The sequence below is a fragment of the Macrobrachium nipponense genome, chromosome 41, assembly GCF_015104395.2.
Source record: "Macrobrachium nipponense isolate FS-2020 chromosome 41, ASM1510439v2, whole genome shotgun sequence".
Classification (NCBI taxonomy): Eukaryota; Metazoa; Arthropoda; class Malacostraca; order Decapoda; family Palaemonidae; genus Macrobrachium; species Macrobrachium nipponense.
Window position 1 is genome coordinate 33,977,866 of NC_061102.1, and position 19,717 is coordinate 33,997,582.

The following is a 19,717-nucleotide window of genomic DNA, read 5'->3' on the forward strand; positions in this document are numbered from 1 at the left end:
TTTCATTGTGGGAATTTTACTATGCCAGGGATATGGGCATGCGCAGTACAGGAACTACTTTGCTGGTGTATTGATACCCGAGATACATGGTCCAAGGTATGATCTAGCCTATGGAAATCGCTACTTGTCCGAAAATTTAAAAAAAAAATGTCCCTACCACACGTACGAAAAATTTCGGTAAATTTTACGTACCGCTATGTCAGTTGGATAGATAGGGGATAGATTATTTTTTCGTACTATTACGTCAGTTGGACATGAAAGGGTTAAGGAGTCATCTGTTGGTGGAGCTTAGTGAGGTTCCTGTTGTTGTGGTTGATTCGTCCCGGGAGTCGATGCTTGGGTCCAGCCCACACAGGTTAGTTGGTGCTTCGGGCTGTTTGGCTCCTGGTTCTTCTGTTATTTTGAATGAGGAAGGCGTTTTAGATGGACTGCTCACCCTTCTCGTCGTCTGTCTCCATTGCTGAAGCAGGAGGAGGGAGACACGCAAGAGTTTTGTCTTCCTTTTTCAGAAGTTGTCGATCTCTTTCGTGGTTTCAACAATTTGGAGAGTAGGACTCGGGCTCGGTCATTTTACACCCCTTTCTGCTTGGAAGCCTTGCTGGGATCTACGCAGGATCCCAAGCCTTCGTTTCAACTTCCCTTGTCCGGGCGCATCCAGTCGGTCTTGCATAAGGTTAACGCCTCTATTTCAGATCGGGACGGTTTGCTTCGTGCTTAGGCTCTCCCAAGCTGCTACCCCCACCTCTCACGAGGCATAAGATGTACTATGCTACGAAATCTGCCTTTTTTTAGATGTCACATCTTAACCCGGACATCATTTGTCTGAAGCCAGGATGGACATTGGAGCAGGTGAAGTTGGTGGCTCCATCGTTGTCTCCACCAGATGCCTCAGCGTTGGAATCTACGGCAGCCTCCATGTTTCAGATGGTTTCTTGGCTCTGGTCTATGGTCATTGCCAAGATAGTTTCTGAGAGGTCCCGAGAAGGGTTGGTGACTGCGTCCTCTCTTGCCAGTTTGTTGCAGTCCGGAGGCAAGACCTTTTCAGATATGGCTTACCTCAGTGTTAATTTATGGGTTAACCTTTTCCTGATTTGAAGGGATGCAGCTTTATCCAGGATGGAAAGATCAGTTGACCCTGAATCCTTGCTGGCGTCAAGAAATGGGGATCTGTTGGAGTCTCAATTTTTGTTCCCTCAGACCAAGTTGGAAGATGCGATAGACCGGCGCTGGGCCGACACCAAGAACTTGGTGCACCAGACTGTGTCTAAGTCAGAGTCTCGTTCTCTGAGGTGTCTGGCTCCTCCTCCTCCTTCCCCTGCCCATCAGCAGTCACGAAGGTTGTCGCCTGGAGGTAATGGGGGCCGTCGGTAGGTTGACGCCCCTCCCTCTCCTGTGCCACGGTTGGGGGGGTTGCTTGGTGAGCCATTGGGGCAAGTGGGTGGTAGATGTCCTTCCGGTAGGGTACCTACTCCCATTTGGCTTCCCTCCTCCTCTCTCAAACAAGCCACATCTCAAAGGGCATATCCTCCAGATTCTCTGAAGTTCTTGGCTATTTGGGAGAAATGTTGAAAATGCTGGAGAAGGATGCGATAGAGGAAGTGGTGCGCACATCTCCAGGGTTTTACAGTCACATCTCGGTGCCCAAGGAGTCGAAAGGTTGGAGACCTGAGATCGATTTATCCACCTGGAATCACTTCATCAGGAAGACACGTTCAAGATGGAGACCCGTGCTCAGTGTTGGCAGCTGTGAGGGAAGGCGACTTCATGCTGTCGATGACTTGAGGGACGCTTACTTCCAGATCCTAGTCATCTGGTGTTCAGGGAGTTCCTTCGCTTCTCTCTTGGGGACAAGGTCTTCGAGTTCAAGGTCTTGTGCTTCAGGCTGACCACAGCCCCTCAAGTGTTCACAAGGGTCTTCTTTCTCGTATCAATTGGGCCCTTGCTCAGGGGATCCATTTGCTGAGGTACCTCGACGATTGGTTGGTCTTGGCAGGTTCCAGGGAAAAGCTGCTGCAGGACAGAGATCATCTGCTTTGGTTTTTTCTGGTACTGGGCATTGTGGTTAACCACGAAGAGTCAAACCTTGTACCCAGTCAAGTATTCTCTGGGCATGGTCATCGATACATTGGTTGCAAGAGTTTTCCCGTTGGATCAGAGATTAAAGATGTTGCGAGTGGTGGCACGCAACTTTCTCTCTGAACCACATCAGTCGGCTCATCAGTGGCAGGTCCTTCTAGGAGTTTTGTCTCCCCTGGAGAAGCTGGCCCCTCATGGGCATCTTCATCTTCAGTCTCTACAATGGAGACTGGGGGAATTCTGGTCTCTGGTGGGGTCTCACACTGTTAGAGGTTCCTCTGTCTCTGGAAGTAAGAGAAGACCTTCATTGGTGGTTAGACGAACGAAATCTTTTGAAGAGTGTCCTTCTGTGTTCTCTACCACTGAACTTCCTTCAGTTTTCAGACGCCTCCCTCACAGGTTGGGGGCTCATTTAGGCAGCCTCATTACCTCAGGCATTTGGAGTTTGGAGGACAAACAGCAGCATAGTATCAGGGTCTGGCAGTTGAAGGCAACCTTCTTGGGTCTGAAGGAGTTTCAGGAGAAAGTTGAGTCATTCTGTTGTTCTCATGTCAGACAACATCACGGTGGTCGCCTATGTGAACAAGCAGGGAGGTCTGGTTTCACATCAACTTCATGCCTTGACCGTCAAGGTTCACCAGTGGGGGGTCTGCTATTCAGTGTAGCTCTCAGCCAGGTATATCCCAGGCAAACGGAATGTGGTCGCAGACAAACTCAGTCGTTGGGATCAGATCCTAGGCACAGAGTCGTCCCTTCAAGTAGTAGCAGACAAGCTCTTCCTGGTTTGGGGAGACCCATGCTGGATCTTTTTGCAACTCAATTCAACACGAAACTGAAGATATTCTGTTCAGTAGATCCAGATCCTTTGGCGTTAGTGGAGAATGCATTACAACATCCCTGGGACAACCTGGAGGTGTATGCCTTCCCTATGTTTTGTTTGATCTGTCAGGTTTTGAACAGACTGATGAGTTTGTAGGGTCTCAGGATGACTTTGGTGGCCCCTCTGTGGCCTCAGGCGGATTGGTTTCCAGCTCTGCTGTAGTCGTTGTCGGAGGTTCCGAGGGAAATTACCCCATGGTGGCAATTCCTGTGTCAGCCGCTTACGGAAAGGTTCTGCCAGTCAGTAGAATCCCTGTCTCTTCACGGTTGGAGGCTATCAAGTATCTCCTCCGAGAGAGAGGCTTTCTCAGAGAACAGTAGGGCATATGTCCAGCAGTCTCAGAAGGTCAATCTCTGTGATTTACCAAGGCTATGGGTGATCTACTGTGATTGGTGTCGTAAACATTTTTTATTTTTCCCTCCACTTGCAACCTCTATTCAGCAAATAGCAAACTTTTTAACCTTCCTCAGAGATGAGAAGCGTTTGTCCGTTTCTGCTTTTAGTGGCTACAGGGCAGCCTTGAGTTAGTGTTATGCCTTAGAGGTATCGTCATCTCCTCGTCCTGGGAACTTTCCTTGCTAGTTAAGGAGTTTGAGCAGTTGAGTTCTAGGGAGCTCAAGCTTCTGACGTAGTATGTTTCCTTGGTTCTCAAAAGCTTCACCAAGGGTCCATATGAGCCTTTGTGTTGCTCATCTGACAGGAACTTGATGCTCAAGACAGTTTTCCTCCTGGCCTTGGCATCTTCGAAGAGGATAGGAGAGCTCCACGGTCTGAGCTATGATGTAAAGCACACCAGGGATTGGGGGTCGGTGTCCTTCGAATTTGTCCCGGAATTCGTGGCCAAGACCCAAAATCCCTCTGTGCACGATGATGAGTTCACTTCATTTTCCATTCCATCACTGAATGACTTTGTGGGTGGTGATGCTCAAGAGCTTTTGTTGTGTCCCATCCGGGCCCTGCGATGCTACCTTCAAGGGGACGGCACCTTAGACCAGGCTGCCACAAACTTTTTGTTAGCACAGGAGATACAAAGAAAGAGGTGTCGAAGAATATTATGTCTTTTTGGATATGGGAAGCCATCAGACAGGCATACTTGACTCTTGATGACTCCGCCACCATGTCTGTGCAGGCTAGAGCGCATGATGTTAGGGGTATTGGTCCCCCTCTGGCTTTCAAAAAAAACTTGGCTGAGCTCTGGTACTTGCTTACGCCAGTCCACGTTCACCGCTTTCTATCTTAGGGATGTTGCCCACAGGTCTACGGACACGTTTTCCCTGGGACCTGTGGTGGCTGCCCAACAGGTTGTGTAACTCATAGTTGCCCTTAACAGGGCACTTTTGTATCTTACCTAAGATGATTGTGTGGATGAGAGAATGAGGGAGTTGGGTGGTCTTCTTCTGTCTCTTGTACCTTTCCTTCTTCCTTTGGGTGGGTTAAGGAATAGACATGTCATTCGCTGGACTGGTCTGATACAGGTGAGTAAGGTATGAGTCTATCCTATTGTTAAGACCAAGGGTTTGTTTGCGTATGAACAAATGACAAATTTCTAAGACAATTTGTATTTTTCATAGCTACAAACCTAAGGTCTTAACATTATACTGCCCACCTCTAGCTGCCCCTCTGTCTTCTAAGACATCCTGAGTTGGGAAAGACTGACGCGGTGGCGTAGGTGCATGGTCCTTGACCATTCTTCACCCGACATACACATGCGTTGCCAGATCTCACAAGATTCCTTGCTTTCACCTGCGATATAACCAAATCCAGCTAGGTGCTAGAAATTATCCTATTGTTAAGACCTCAGGTTTGTAGCTATGAAAAATACAAATTGTCTTAGAAAATTTGTCATTTTTAGCAACCCTTCTGTTGAATTTTCAGCCAGCCACTCCAGTTTCGTCAGCTTCTACTTTCCTAACGAGGACCAAGTAGATTCCAGCTCTTGTCTTCCCATGTAAATTGTTTTACTATGATAATTTAAGGTATATTTTTGTTTGAACTATCAAAGTATAAACAGTGAAATACTAAAATTGACAGTTATAAGCATTTTAGTTTAAGGGGTACTGGGTATTAGGCAGTTATAAGCCAGTTATAAGTCTTTTTAGAGGAAATAGTTGCATTTCCACAGCAGGCTCTGGAACCTATTCCCGCATAAAAGTGGGAGAGCACTGTAGCTCAGATAGCAGACTTCCTCCTATTCCTGAGGACCTCAAAGGGCTCTCTTCATCCCCAATCAAAGGCTATAGAGCAATGCTGGGGGTCTTTATTTAAGCATAGGGGCATATATTTAGCTTCTAACAAAGATCTTAGTGACCTCATTAAGTCCTTTGAGATTTCCAAGCAAGCAAGGGCTGACGCTGTACCTTGGAAATTGGACGAAGTTCTCAAGTGATTAAGGGCCCATGTTTTTGAGCCTCTCCATTAGTTAGTGGTTGGATTTTCAATTATTTTAGTGTAATTGACAGCATTGTCTGCTCTTGTTTGTCTTTTTGGTACTGTGCCCAGGGCAAGGGCAGCTAGTCTTATGCTTTGCGGGTAATCGAAATACATACTCCTTCACTCCAAAGCTCCCACTTAAAAGTAGAGACTACTCGCAGCTGTTCTGCTAAGTGACTACAGGTCAAGAAGAGCACTGACTAGAGGCAGTAATCACCAGCAGTATCTCTCTTACAGGTAAGGAAACAACAAGCATTTTACCGATGCTAACAGATTTTGTTTCAAATTCATCTTCATATATTGACTTTTTGGAACAGAATATATCTATAGATCCTACCTCCTATCAATGTGGGATTCTGCTATGTAAATACGTACTTGTTAAGTTATTATATGAAAATGGTACGTTCATAATAATTTTACGTTTCATATGTACTTACCAAGTACATACTTGATTACAGATTGGAGCCCTCCCTCCTCACCCTCTCATGGACATAAAAGCACAAAAGGAGTGATTTTCTGTTTTGTTGTAATTATTGTTCCCCAATAGTGGGCAGTGTAGTCACCTACACAAAATCAATACTAGAACTGCTACTGCGAATTTCAAATTTAAGCTGCCACACGAGTGGACAAGTATACCTATGTAATTACTTGGTAAGTATATAAGAAACTTAATTTATTATGAAAATACCATTTTTATTTTGTAGGCTCAGCATTACTTAAAGTTGGTGGAGCTGAACAGAGACTTGGATTGGTTGAAAGAGAATATGTCAGCAATGCTTTCACTGGCTATGTTCAACCCATGAGAAAGTTCCTTGAAACAGAAATGAAGACAATTACTAGAGAAAAACGGTTACTGGAAACCAAAAGGTATGTTTTTGAGGTGTTTGTTCTTACTGTTGTTGTCTTTAATTTTGATGTTTTGTGAGAATGAAAATTTGCATTGTGTTCCAAATGTTTCATGTGTGTCTGACAAAAAGTTTTTTTTATATTTATAAGTAAGTTAGAGAGCATAGAAACCTAATGTTTTAAAACCAACATTTAACATAAGTAGCTTACCAAATTAGAAAGCTATAGTTTCCACTTGTGTTGCAGCTTAAATTTTAAAATCTTGGTAGAGCGTCTATTGTTTTTGTGTAGGTGACTAGCCCACTTTTTTGGGAACAATAGAAACAACAAAGAAGAAGAGCTCAATTAATTTCTGCCAGCCTTCGACATAACGTTGAAAGTATGAAGCATATGATGGTGTAAGGATTGGGATGATAAGTAGTGGAAGGTGTTGAATTCCCATCCAGATAAGCTTGATAGGGATAGGAAGAGGAGGGTGGCCTCTATGAGGCATAAGTAGGGCACATAGCCTAGAATCTACACCAAAACATAGCTTGTTCCTACACGATATACAAACCCTTGTTCCTTTACAGTAGGATATAAGTACTTCCACCGTACTAGCTCGAATATGGCCATTAAATTCTTGAACAAGGTGGTTAGGCAGTAACTACTGTCCAGTAGGTGGGGAGACCTGCCTGTCTGGTTATAAACACTCCAGTTTTCTTGCGGTGGCATCTTCGAGTGAAGACGTATGTTTGTGAGCTCTTGCTGACTAGTTGTTAATCACAATTTCCCAGTGGGATTTTTCTTTTATTGTTTCTTATATGTTTTGTATATACGTTCTGTGAATATTATTAATTACATATACAAACCCACTTTTTGTGATAAGCCTTGCTAGCCACCTTTCCCCTTTGTGTGTTAAGGGTCGGCGGCAAGGGTGTATTCTTGCCCCATAATGTCAGGGCGTGACAGTATATTTATTTGACGTTTATGCTTATGCTTTGGAGAATTACCGGAAAGAAACTTAGGAGGTTTGCCCTTTGTTTTTTCCCTCCCGGTATTCTCCCAGACTTTCTGAGACTTTCAGTGGAATTCCTGAGGCTCATTCTGCTAAGTCCATGTCTACTCAGACAGTCTCACTTCAGGAGGTTCCACCAGGGGTTATCCACTCTTTCTCTGACAGGCTTCAGACTGACCAGGGACTTGGCAGAGCAAAGGGCTTTTCAATATCAGCTGCAGAGGCTATTGTGTGATGTAGATGTCAGTTTTCTTGCAAGTTCTACCAATCTAAGTGGGTAGTCTTCCAAAGATGGTGTAGCAGACATAACATCTCGTCTTCTAAGACATCAGTAAATTACATAGCGGAATTCCTACTCTATCTGAGGAACATCAAGGGGCTCTCTTCTTCCACTATTAGAGGGTATAGAGCCCTGCTGAGTTCCATTTTAAAAATAGAGGCCTAGATCTGTCTCTAACCAGGATCTTAGCGATCTCATCAAGTCTTTCGATACTTCCTAACAGATGAGTGTCGACTCTGTCTCTTGGAATCTTGATGTGGTTCTTAAGTAGTTAATGGGCCCTTCTTTCGAGCCTCTCTGTTCCAGGTCTCTCAAGAACTGAACTCAAAAGACTCTATTCCTTGTTGTTTTGGCTACTGCCAAGCATGTCAGCGAGCTTCAGGCCATTGACAAATGGATAGGGTTTGCTCAGGGAGAGTTTGTTCTTGTACTCTTGGCTTACTGGGCAAAAACAAGGTTTCATCCAAGCCTTGGCCTCATTTTTTCACTTAAGAATGTAATGGATATCCTCGGCCTGGAAAAGAGGAAAGAGTCCTTTGCCCTGTTAGGGCTCTAAAGTATTACTTAGACAAGACTGAGAAAATCAGAGGACCTTCCAACAATCACTGGTGCTATGTCAAGAATCCTTTCCAACCCCTTTCTAAGAACTCATTGTCTTTCTTCCTAAGGGATCCTATTACCAAGGCACATTCTCGTTTCCAATAGGACAACCTGCCTACTTTAAGGTGAAAGCACACAATACTATTAGAGCGGTCGCTACCTCGTTCACTTCGATTTTACAATGAACTTAATGGAAGTGTAAGTCAGTGGTATTTGCATCACCCTATTTATGAGAAATGGAAACAATGTTTGAAGATTTCAGTACCCTGGGACTTTATCAGTGGCTGGCATGGTGTTGGGGGAAGAAGCATAGGAATCATTCCTTTTATCCTTGATCTTTTCACTTTGACGTAGGGTGTCGAGTCATTGGGGAGCCTGGGGGTTACTATGTACCTGGGGTCTCCACCAGTTTTTAGTGGATGGGTGGTTGCTTTTATTTGAGTAGGCGACAGTGTTGTCTGGTTATTATTTTTTGGTACTGCACCCAGGGCAAGGGAACCGGCTTTTAAGCTTTGCTAGCCATCAGACTTTTCCTTCACTGCAAAGTTCTCACTTGAAGTAGAGGTACCCGACAGAGCACCGACCAGAGGCAGTATTTACCTGCAGTAGCTCTCTTACCAGGTAAGGAAACAACAAGCATTGTATCAGTCCGAGCAAATTTGTCAATTTCAAATTCATATCCATAACTGAATGTTTTGCAGTACAATATGTCCATGTGTCCCACCTCCTTTCATTGTGGAATTCAGCTATGTAATTACTTGTTGTGTTACTTATAATGAAAATGTTATTTTTGTGATAAAATAAAGTTTCATATATTAGGCAGTCTCCAGTTATCAGCAGGGGTTCCGTTCCTGATAGCACAATGGTAACTGAAAATCGGCGATAACAGCGCCGATTGCCAGTTATTGGCGCAGATCCCCAATTATTGGCACCAATAACCGGGTGTTAATTGGCGATTGGCGCTGATAACCTTAGATCGGCGCCAATAAGTGGAGATTGGTGCATATCAGTGCTGAGATAACCTTAGATTGGTGCCATTAAGTGGAGATTGGAACATATTGGTGCTGAAAATCCAGTTATTGCTGTTGCTAGGCAAGTTTCAAAACCGGATTGCTGATAACCGAGGCCACCGATAACCGGGGACTGCATGTACAGGCAGTCCCCATTTATTGTGGGGGGGGTGTCCCGTTCCGATAATAGAAAATTGGCGATTTGCAGTGCTTATTGGTGCCGATAACTGGAATTTGGCACAGATAACCAGTTAATGGGGCCTCTGTTAGGGTATGGTGCTGATAACCGGAAGTCAGTGCATATCGGCACTGAATGGCCAATTTTTGGTATTTTCGGCGCTAGACAAGCCCTATAAAATCTGAGTTCCAATAACCAAGACTGCCCATAACTGGGCACTACCTGTTCTTACCAAGTAATTACAGATTGGAGCCCTCCTTCCTCCCCTCTCATACACATAAGGACATAAATGAATTGAGCTTTTGAGCTTTGTTGTTCCTATTGTTCCCCGATAGTGGGTGGGGCTAGTCACCTACACAAAAACAATAGCTACTGCAGTTTTTAAATTACAGCTGCCGCACAAGTGGAAACTATAGCTATGTAATTACTTGATAAGTACTGTATATACTTGCGTATCATCTGACTTTAGAGACCTAACTTTGCGGCTAATTTGAAGGAGGTCACATCATACATGAGATATAAAATTAGCATATGTAATATCCACATACAGGCAGTCCACTGGTTATCGGTGATCTGGTTTTTTAGGCCTTGTCTAGCACTAAAATGAGCTGATTTCCAGTTATTGGTGCCGATAAATACTCTATTTATTGGCACAGATAAGCCCCGAAAAGTGCCAATTTTCGGTTACTGGCGACTTTTGCTTATCATCAAGCCGTCGGAACGGAACCTCCACTGATAACCGGGGACTGTCTGAAAGGCAGCCCCTGGTTATCAGCAGGGGTTTCTGTTTTCAGCAGGGTGCTGATAAACGAAAACCGTTAACTGAAACTCTCATGGCACTGAGTTTCTGTTAATGGCGCCTCTGTTAGGAATGTTATGGCGTGCTGGTAACCGAAATTGTCCCATTATGGCACCATAAATCACCGATTTCATGGCACTAGACAAGCCCTATAAAACTGGATCGTTGTTAACAGAGTCTGCCGATAACCGGGGTCTACCTTTATTAGTATCGTCTCATAAAATACAAACATGATGAATATGCATCTTTTCCATGGATCTTTGAAAAAGTTATGCTTTACTTCACAGTATCCTATAATATTGTATGCACGTATTCTCATATTACTATAGGTACACAATCATTTATCCAAAATCCTTAGGGCCAGATGTCTTTTGGTTTTTGGAATTTTTTGGCTTTCAGAACTGTGGGGTCATAATCAAACATCACTGCTGCAGCAAAAACATGATTTTTTCTTTATTCATGTTTTTCATTATAATTCATTATACTTTATTATTTATATTAATATTAAATGAATTTGAGATAATTAAGATTATCAGTGTTAAAATAGTGGGACAATTAAGAACTTATGTTCAATAACACATTCTATTTTCAACAAAAACTAACTGTAAAATGCAAAACTGTACATTATCACAATAATTGTATTCAACTTAACAATAAGTAAGGCTGTAAAATATATTTCATCATTTTGATCTTAAAGAGGGTTGTTCTTTATTGTTACTATGTCGTCATCATTTTGCAGTCGTACATTTGAGGATGGTCTGGAATAGGATTCGCAAGTGGTAACGCATCACTATGACAGACTATGTGGGGTTTTTCCTACCACTATATTAAAGTTAAAGTTATTGTTAAATTCTTGTTTTCATAAAGAAATAATTGTATAAAAACAAATTATTGAGTAATTATTGCCATCAGCAGTCAGTCACAATCATACCAACATTCAAACGTAGTGCCATCCATGACATATGTCTATGAATAGGAAAGAAGTAGGGGGCTGTCTTTGGATACATATTCTGTCTGAGTTGAACATTTTGCACGTGGAGCTGACAAAGACATTAGTGTGTGTGTTTTGAATACGTACAGTACGTACATATTTTTAAGTGCATTTTTTGAATACAGTATTTAGTTTTTAATAGTGTATGTATTTTACTGGTTACAAGAAGAATAGAATGAATTCCTTCTCATTGCTTTGGTGGCAAAATTGTTGGTTCAGAGACTTCAATAGAAATTTGTTTTTTCCCTCAGAAGAGATAATGCTCTGTTGACACTAAAACAAAATTAATCTCTTTAATCTCTCAAGGAATGTTTCCATTTCTGTTTACCTGCTGGTCACACCCTTTATATTCCACATGCCTAACAACAACAAAATTTGTTGGTTATTTTGTTTTCCCACATTTTTTAAACATTATGAATGCACACACTGCGTGCTAATACCTATTGGTTAAAGAGAATCCAATTGATAGTAACTTTGAGAGAGAGAGAGAGAGAGAGAGAGAGAGAGAGAGAGAGAGAGAGAGAGAGAGAGAGAGAGAGAGAGAGAGAGAGTTTATCTCGTTAATCTCTTGAGGAATGTTAATCCATTCCTGTTTACGTACCTTTAATACTCCACTCGACTGACAACAACAAAATTTATTATATGTTTGTTTTCTGTCTTCCAAAGGTGTATTACCTGTACTACACATTTTTAAAACATTATGAACACACACACACACAAACAGTGTGCATATGTTTTAATACCAATTGGTATCTTTTCCTGAGAGAGAGAGAGAGAGATTATTTTAGGCTCTTAAGGCTTGGCAAATATGCAATTATTTTATTATCTTGGGTTTACTTTTTTTTAAATCTTGGGATTTTCTATTTTCAGTTCTTGGGATTTTGAAAGAAAAATATTTCACAAAAGTGATTTATCAAACAATTACATAGTTGTAAGCTTTCTTATACAGCAGTTGAAAATTCATATTTCGGCAGTAGTGGCGGTACCGTCATTAGTGTAGGTGAACGGGACCCACCCACTTTCGGGAACACCTGGTACTGCTGAGGAAACTACCAACAATTTTTTTTCTACTAACTACTGAGCAACATCGGTGGTTCCTGCAGCAGTCGATTTCATTGCCACTTTTGTGGTTTATCTGCAGATTCGGTGAAGTACTCTTTTGGCGTTTTTTTTTTTTAAGTTATATAATCAGCTTAGCGGTAATTAGTTCTTTAGCAGTTAGGTTTTGCAGCAAAGGCTGCAAAACTAGGATGGTGAAACTTAATAATGACCCACACTCCAAATGTGTCAAGTGTAGGGGACAAGAATGTAGTAAAGACTTAACTTGCAGTGAATGTCAGGGTTGGGTGAGGACTTGCTCTCACACTGTTGACTCTCCCAGGCGCTCGTCGAGGGGTGTCAACTCATTAGCCTCTTCCTGCGCGCGATAACTTCCCAGCCAGTCGATAGTCAACTAAGAGGAGTCATTCGACCGCTACAGCCACAATGTCTACATCCAATGCGTCACAAGATGATTCGTCTTTGGGCCTTCATCAGCATATTCAAACCTACAGTATTTTCTACTTAACTACTCAGATTTCTTTGAACCAGCTCCTCCATCCTCTCCACCTTCGACTTGTGTTATGGGCAGGAAGACAGTCGTGAGTAGTTTGCCACAGTTGGATCTATCTCAGTCTGCCAAGAAAGAATTGAAGGAGGCAAACGAGTAGCTGGCTAACAAGCAAGAGTTAGGAAAGACATCTCTCACCTATCCTCCATCAAAACTTTCTAATAAGAAATACCGCTTCTATGCAACCAGAGAAGTTCTTTCCCTTGGAGTTTCTGCCTCCTCCCAGAAGTACTATTCCAGTCTGGTAGATGCCAATAGGTCAGCTTTCGCTGTGATGAAAGTGATGTTTATGACGCCGGACTTTGACCATCAGGTGAAGAATTTGTTCAAAGTCCTGGAAGTATTTAATTTCCTGGACTGGATGATTGCCTTAGATGAAGAATTTACTTTGGACTGGTTGGATGACTTTTCCTGTGTGGACTAGGCAGTTAGGAATGGCTCGGGACAGTTAGCTTCCCTTTTCACAATTGGGATTCTCAAGAAAAGGAAACTATGGAGCTCTTTCGCATGTAGGGGAGTAATTACGACCCAGAAGTAGTTTTAGTTTTCTCACCCCTGGATAAGTCGCACCTTTTCCTGGAGGAGACTGTTCAACAGGTGCTTTCAGATCTTGAAAAGAAGTCAGCGAATGATCTCCTGACTCAGTCTACAAGGCGCCCGAAGGAGACTCCCCCTACAGGAGCTAAGTCATCATCTCTACAGAAGCAACCCTTTTGGTGAGGCAAGACCAAGATTCAGACTAGACCCAAGTCCAACTTACATCCACTAGCGAAGTCAACCAAGAAGTCGTCCTTCAAGTCGACATCTAGGTAGTGCAGAGGTCCTTGACACGCCAGTTGGAGTGAGACTCCATTTCTTCTAGGAACAATGGAGCCAGAGAGGAGCAGAACCTCGGGTCATGCAAGTGCTTTGGGAAGGTTACTTTATTCCCTTCCAGGAAGCAAGCCATAGAAGAGGTAAAAGAATCTGAAATGACAGGTTTTTACAACAGGCTTTTGTAGTCCCCAAGGCATCGGGGGGCTGGAGGCCCATTTTAGACGTCAGTGCCTTGAATTTTTACTTGTTGAAGATGAGATTTTGCATGGAAACCAGTCTTTCTGTAATGTCAGCTTTCCAGCCAGACAACTGGATGGTGACCCTCAATGTGGAAGATGTGTATTTCCATATTCCTATTCACCAGGAGTCCTGGAAATTTTTGAGGTCTGTCATCAAAGAAAGGATTTTTCAGTTCAGACCCTTTGTTTTGGACTATCAATGGCCCCTCAAGTCTATCTGAATCCTTGCACCTCTGGGCAAATGGCTACATTTGATGGGAATCAACGCATCATCCTATCTAGACAACTGGCTCCTGAGATCCAAGTCGAATCGTCAGTGTGTGTGTGTGTGTGTGTGTGTGGGAGGACTTAAACAAGACTTTATGCCTAACTCAACACTTGGACATACAGTGGTACCTCGACATACGAAATTACTAATCCGTTCCGAGGCGGCCTTCGTAACCTGAGCTTTTCGTATCTTGAACCGCATTTTACATGTAAATTGCCTAATTCATTCCAAGCCTATAAAAACACCCCAGTAAATTTTATAATAAAGCTAAATTGACCAATAAACAATGAAATACAACAATTTGGACCATTCAATACCTAACTTAATATGTACTACTGATATGTACTGCATAGTACCTGTAAATAAAGTGTATTAGTGTACATGGTATACAAGAAATACTGTACGTACATACGTATGTATGTAGTAAAATGTGGAACCTTACCTTTCAAGTGAGGCTATCTCGGAAAGTGGTGACAGAGGAGGAGGACAAACAGCAGAAAACTTGTTAGATGTACGTACACTTAACTACGAAACACATTAGAAAAATGTCAGGAAACATAGACTAAACTTTACGAAACACATTAACAAAACCGTAACACTTTACAAAAAACTTAAAATTAAATTTTTTTTTCTTCTTTTTTTTATTTTTACATTTTTTTTTACTTTATACTTTTTTTTTTATTACAAAATTTCAATTTCTTGACCACTTTCAATTTTTTGTTTCTTTGTAGTATCAATTGGATCTTCCTTTTTGCTTACTCCTACTAAAGGCCTCTTTAAAAGATAACTATCCAAGGAAGATTGCTTCTGCATACTTTTGACAATGTTCCTGAAACGACTCGGGCAAACGTCATCGAACTGCGCAAGCATACGACCTGTGTAAGCCTTTTCGGGGTGTCTCTTTTCTACAAATGATTGCATCATATGAAAAGCAGCTAGAGCATCCTTAATTCTGCCGTTGTCATAGGGTCATCCTCCTCCTCCTCGCCGCTGCTAGAGAACTCTTCTTGAAAGACGTTATGTTGCATGCCCTCCAACTCCTTCAGGTCATCCGTCGTAAGCTCCTCTTGGTGCTCCTCGAGAAGGTCATTGATGTTGTCCTTGTCGATGACCAGCCCCATGGACTTGCTGAGTGCAACAATCTCGTCAAGATCTGGTTGCGAAACGGTTTCAGGATTGTCAACGGTTTCTGAATCTGCCCCAGCTTCGCCCACGTCAAATCCCTCGAAGTCTTGGGCGGATACGGCATCAGGCCAGAGTTTAAAGAATTCAAGGTTCGCCTCGAAACTTCCTGCCAAGCTTGATCGATGAGTCAGATGCATATCACAACATCGAAATGCTCCATCCAAAATTCACGCAAGGTGAGGTTTGTGGTATCGATGATGTCGAAACATCTCTTGAAAAGATGTTTCGTATAATATCACTTGCTGGTCCATGAGCTGGAGGAGAGGGGTGGTGTTAGGCGGAAGATAAAGAACCTTGATAAAAGAATACTCCGCTAGGATATCATCCTCCAGGCCAGGAGGGTGAGCAGGGGCATTGTCCAACTACAGCAGACATTTCAGAGGGAGGCGCTTCTCTTTCAAGAATTTCTTCACTGTCGGGCCGAAACACAGATTTACCCACTTGGTAAACAAAAGTCTTGTTACCCAGGCTTTCGCATTAGCCCTCCACATCACTGGAAGCTTCTCCTTTAGCACTTTGTGGGCCTTGAAGGCTCGAGGAGTCTGAATGATAGACAAGTAGGGGCTTCACCTTGGAATCCCCACTGGCATTGGAACAAAGTGCGAGCGTAAGCCTGTCTTTCATAGACTTATGCCTGAGTAGCTTCTTCTCTTCCTGCGTGATGTACGTCCGACGAGGCATTTTTTCCAAAAGAGGCCAGTCTCATCACAGTTGAAGACTTGCTGAGAACTGTAGCCTTCCTTGATCGTCATCTCGTCGAACGTCTTAATAAAGGCTTCGGCCACTTTCGTGTCCGAGCTGGCAGCCTCCCCATGCCACACCACCAAATGGAAGCCAGTCCGTTTCCGGAATTTTTCAAACCACCCACGAGAAGCCTTGAAGTCTGGGGTTGGTGTTGATGTCCCTTCTCTTCCATCGTCAAAAGTAGGCAGAAGCCATCTTCCTTGGATAGTTATTTTTTAAAGAGGCCTTTAGTAGGAGTAGTAAGCAAAAAGGAAGAACCAAGTGATGCTAAAAAGCAGAAAGTTGAAAATGGTGAAGAAGTTGAAATTTTGTATAAAAGAAAATGTCAAGTATAAAATAGTAAAAGAAAAAATGTAGGTAAAAATAATTTTAAGTTTTTTTGTAAAGTTAAGTTTTACAGTTTTGTTAATGTGTTTCGTAAAGTTTAGTTTATGTTTTCCTTACATTTTTTATGTGTTTCGTTAAGTGTACGTACGTATCTGCCGTTTGTCCTCCTCCTCTGTCGCCACTTTCGGAGATAGCCTCACTCGAAAGGTAAGCTTCCACATTTTACTACATACGTACGTATGTCCGTACAGTATTTCTTGTATACCATGTACACTAATACACTTTATTTACAGGTATATTAGCAGTATGTATCAAGTTAGGTATTGAATGGTCCAAATTGTTGTAGTATTTCATTGTTTATAGGTCAATTTAGCTTTATTATGAAATTTACTGGGGTGTTTTTGGAGGACTTGGAACGGATTAGCCATTTTACATGTAAAATGCGGTCCAAGATATGAAAAGCTCATGATACGAAGGCCGCCTCGGAATGATTAATTTCGTATCTCGAGGTACCACCGTACTAATAAATTGCAAGAAATCACAAATGACCCCAACACAGATTCCCTATTTACGGAAGATTCTCAGCTCTAGCTTTTTGGGCTTTTCTCTCCCCAAAGAGAATATAGTTGTGCCTGAAAACACTCCAATAGTTTTTACTTCATCCATCTTGCTCAGCCCTAGAGTGGATGAGTCTGCTAGGGACTTTAGCATCGGTAGAGTCATTGTAACCTTAGGCTGTCTCCACATTAGACCTTTCCAATTCTTCCTAAAGGCGAGTTGGAATTGAAAGGATCAACCAGGTTCATTTGTCTTTCCTATTAGAGGAAATAAAACTAGATCTTTGATGGTGGCTGTCACAGGAGAAGCTCCAAGAAGGAATTTCACTGGTCACTCTTAACCCCAACCTTGAGTTTTTCTCCAATGCATCAGACAAGGGCTGGGGAGCACTCTTAGAAGGGAAGAGAGTATCAGGGTTGTGGACGGACCAGCAGAAGACCCTCCCGTAGATGTGAAGAAATTGAAGGCTATCTTCCTAAGACTCCAGGCCTTTGCCCCATTACTAGTTGCAGGGAGAAATGTAGCGATCTATGTGGACAACACCACGCCCCTATTGTATGTTTGTAAATGGGGGAACTCATTCTTTTTCTTTCAATGAGGTGGCCGAGGATCATTTACTTTGGGCGAACAGTCACAAAGTCAAGCTTTTTCCACAATTCATTCAAGGAAAGATGAACATCTTAGTAGACGAACTGAGTCGCTCCAACCAAATTCTCCCTACAGAGTGGCCTCTGAATGCAAGAGTTTGCCAAGATCTCTGGAGGTTCCCGGGCAAGCCATACATAGATCTCATTGCCACCTCCAGGAACAATCACCTACCGATCTTCTGCTCACCTGTTCCGTATCATGCTAGATGTGATGCTCCTGGATTGGACAGGACTCGACTTTTATCTTTTGGTCACACTCTTGTCCCCATTCTGGTACTAAAACAGGAAATTCGGAACGGACAAAATCACACATCTAGGACAGGCCACCACTGGGCTGGGGTTAAAGTTTCATGGGCTAAGTGTGGGAAGGTACGTGGATTAACAGGAATCAATTTACAGTTAATTTATTTTTTTATTACAATTTTATTATTATTATTATTATTATTATTGTTATTATTATTATTATTATTATTATTATTACGTAGTGTGTTTAAGGGAGAGAGAGAGAGAGAGAGAGAGAGAGAGAGGAGAGAGAGAGAGAGAGAGAGAGATTATGGTACCAAGTTTCAGTTAATGACGCTGGTCTATAATATTTTGATTATCTCACTTTACACTTCTTCATTTTGGTTTTACTATGACAAAGAAAACAAGAAAGTAGTTGCCCTCCCCTTTATGCCTAAAATGAAACAAATTACTTCAAAAATGAAAGAAAGTGTAAATTGTGTGGTTGTTTGTGCTATCTGTTCTTAGTATTTTAACAAAATCAGAACGGTACCCTGGAATCTGTGGTCTAGTCCTGCAGAATAGTTCCACCTGATAAATACTGAATATAATTCCTGGAAAATGTGTTGGGTAATGATATAAATATGTCATAGAGAAAGAGGCCTTTGCACTGTTGCTTGCCTTTCAAAGGTTTAAAGGGCCATAGCAAGAGGCAGGAGAGCTTCTTCTTGCAGGTTATACCAGTCAAAGTAGAGTATTTTCAGAAGTTGGTGCAGACAGAGGAACGTCATTTCTTCTTCGACCTCTATAGCACAATTAGCGAAGTTTTTGTTATTTTTAAGAGATACAAGGAACACTGTCTACATCTATAAAGGGCTCTAGATCTGTGCTTTCCTCAGTATTTAAGCATAGAATACTCAACATTTCAACCAATTAGGATATCAGTGACCTAATTAAGTCCTTTGGGAAAGTCGACTGGAACCTTGACATAGTCTTGAAGTGGCTATCAGGTTCACATTTGGAGCCATTATGATCTGTTTCTTTGAAGAATCTTATGAAAAAGACATTATTTTTAGTGGCTTTGGCAACAGCAAATATGGCGAGCAAAATTCATGCCATCAGTAAGGAGGTGGGTTTCGCTCAAAACAATGCAGTGTGCGCGTATGTAGGAGACTTTCTTGCAAAGAATGAAGAATTATTGACACCTTGGCCTCATTCTTTTGTAATAAGAAACCTTATGGATATTTTAGGACCAGAGGAAGAGGAGCAACTGTTATGTCCAGAAGATAATCAGGTACGTATTATCTTCGTAGCACTGAGAAGATAAGAGGGACATCTAATCGTCTTTGGTGAGAGATCCTACCCATCCACTCTCCAAGAACGCTCTTTCTCTCTTTCTTAGAAGTCTCATCATAGAGGCTCTCTCATAAGTTCGAGAAAAGGTACTACCTGTCCATAAAGTGAAATCTCTCGAAATTTGAGCGTAGCGACGTTCGTTAGCTTTTCGACACAATATGTCTGTGTCTTCCACTCTTCAAGCCACATTCTGGAGATCAAAGTCATTGTTTGCGTCACAATATCTCAGAGATATTGAAGCAGCTTTTGAATGCTGTACAAAGTTGAGACTGTTATCTGCAGCTGGCATGGTGTTGGGAGAGGAAGCATAGGGGGACTTCTTTCCCTCTGATGTCTCCTCGCCTTGTATATTTTGAGGTTTGTTGAGTGTTTGGGAAGCCTGGGGATAGGATGAACTTGGAGTACCTTCCAATTGTTTATGGTTAGGATTGAGGTTTTAATTTTAGTGTTGGAGATGGTATTTTTTGGTTTGTTGTCTGGTCTTTGCCCAGGGCAAGGGCAAATTATGTCTTTCGTTAACCATTGGAGAACTTCCATGATTAAAAAATCCTGCTACAAGTAGGGATGAACCTGGCCCTTACTACCACGTCCCCTACAGGTGATGAGAGCGCTGACCAGAGGCATTACTCGCCTGCAGCTGTTCTCTCACAAGGTAGGGT

At 42.3% G+C, this 19,717-nt stretch overlaps 1 protein-coding gene across 4 annotated transcripts in view; it reads left to right on the forward strand.

The window, feature by feature from the left end:
- The window catches only part of LOC135212664 (endophilin-B1-like), a 349,729-nt gene that overhangs the window by 97,632 nt on the left and 232,380 nt on the right, over positions 1 to 19,717 (forward strand). For all 4 annotated transcript variants that reach the window (XM_064246314.1, XM_064246310.1, XM_064246312.1 and 1 more), the window contains exon 4: positions 6,091 to 6,253. In XM_064246314.1, coding sequence (XP_064102384.1) covers positions 6,091 to 6,253 — 163 coding nt within the window. The remainder of the gene's footprint in view (positions 1 to 6,090; positions 6,254 to 19,717) is intronic.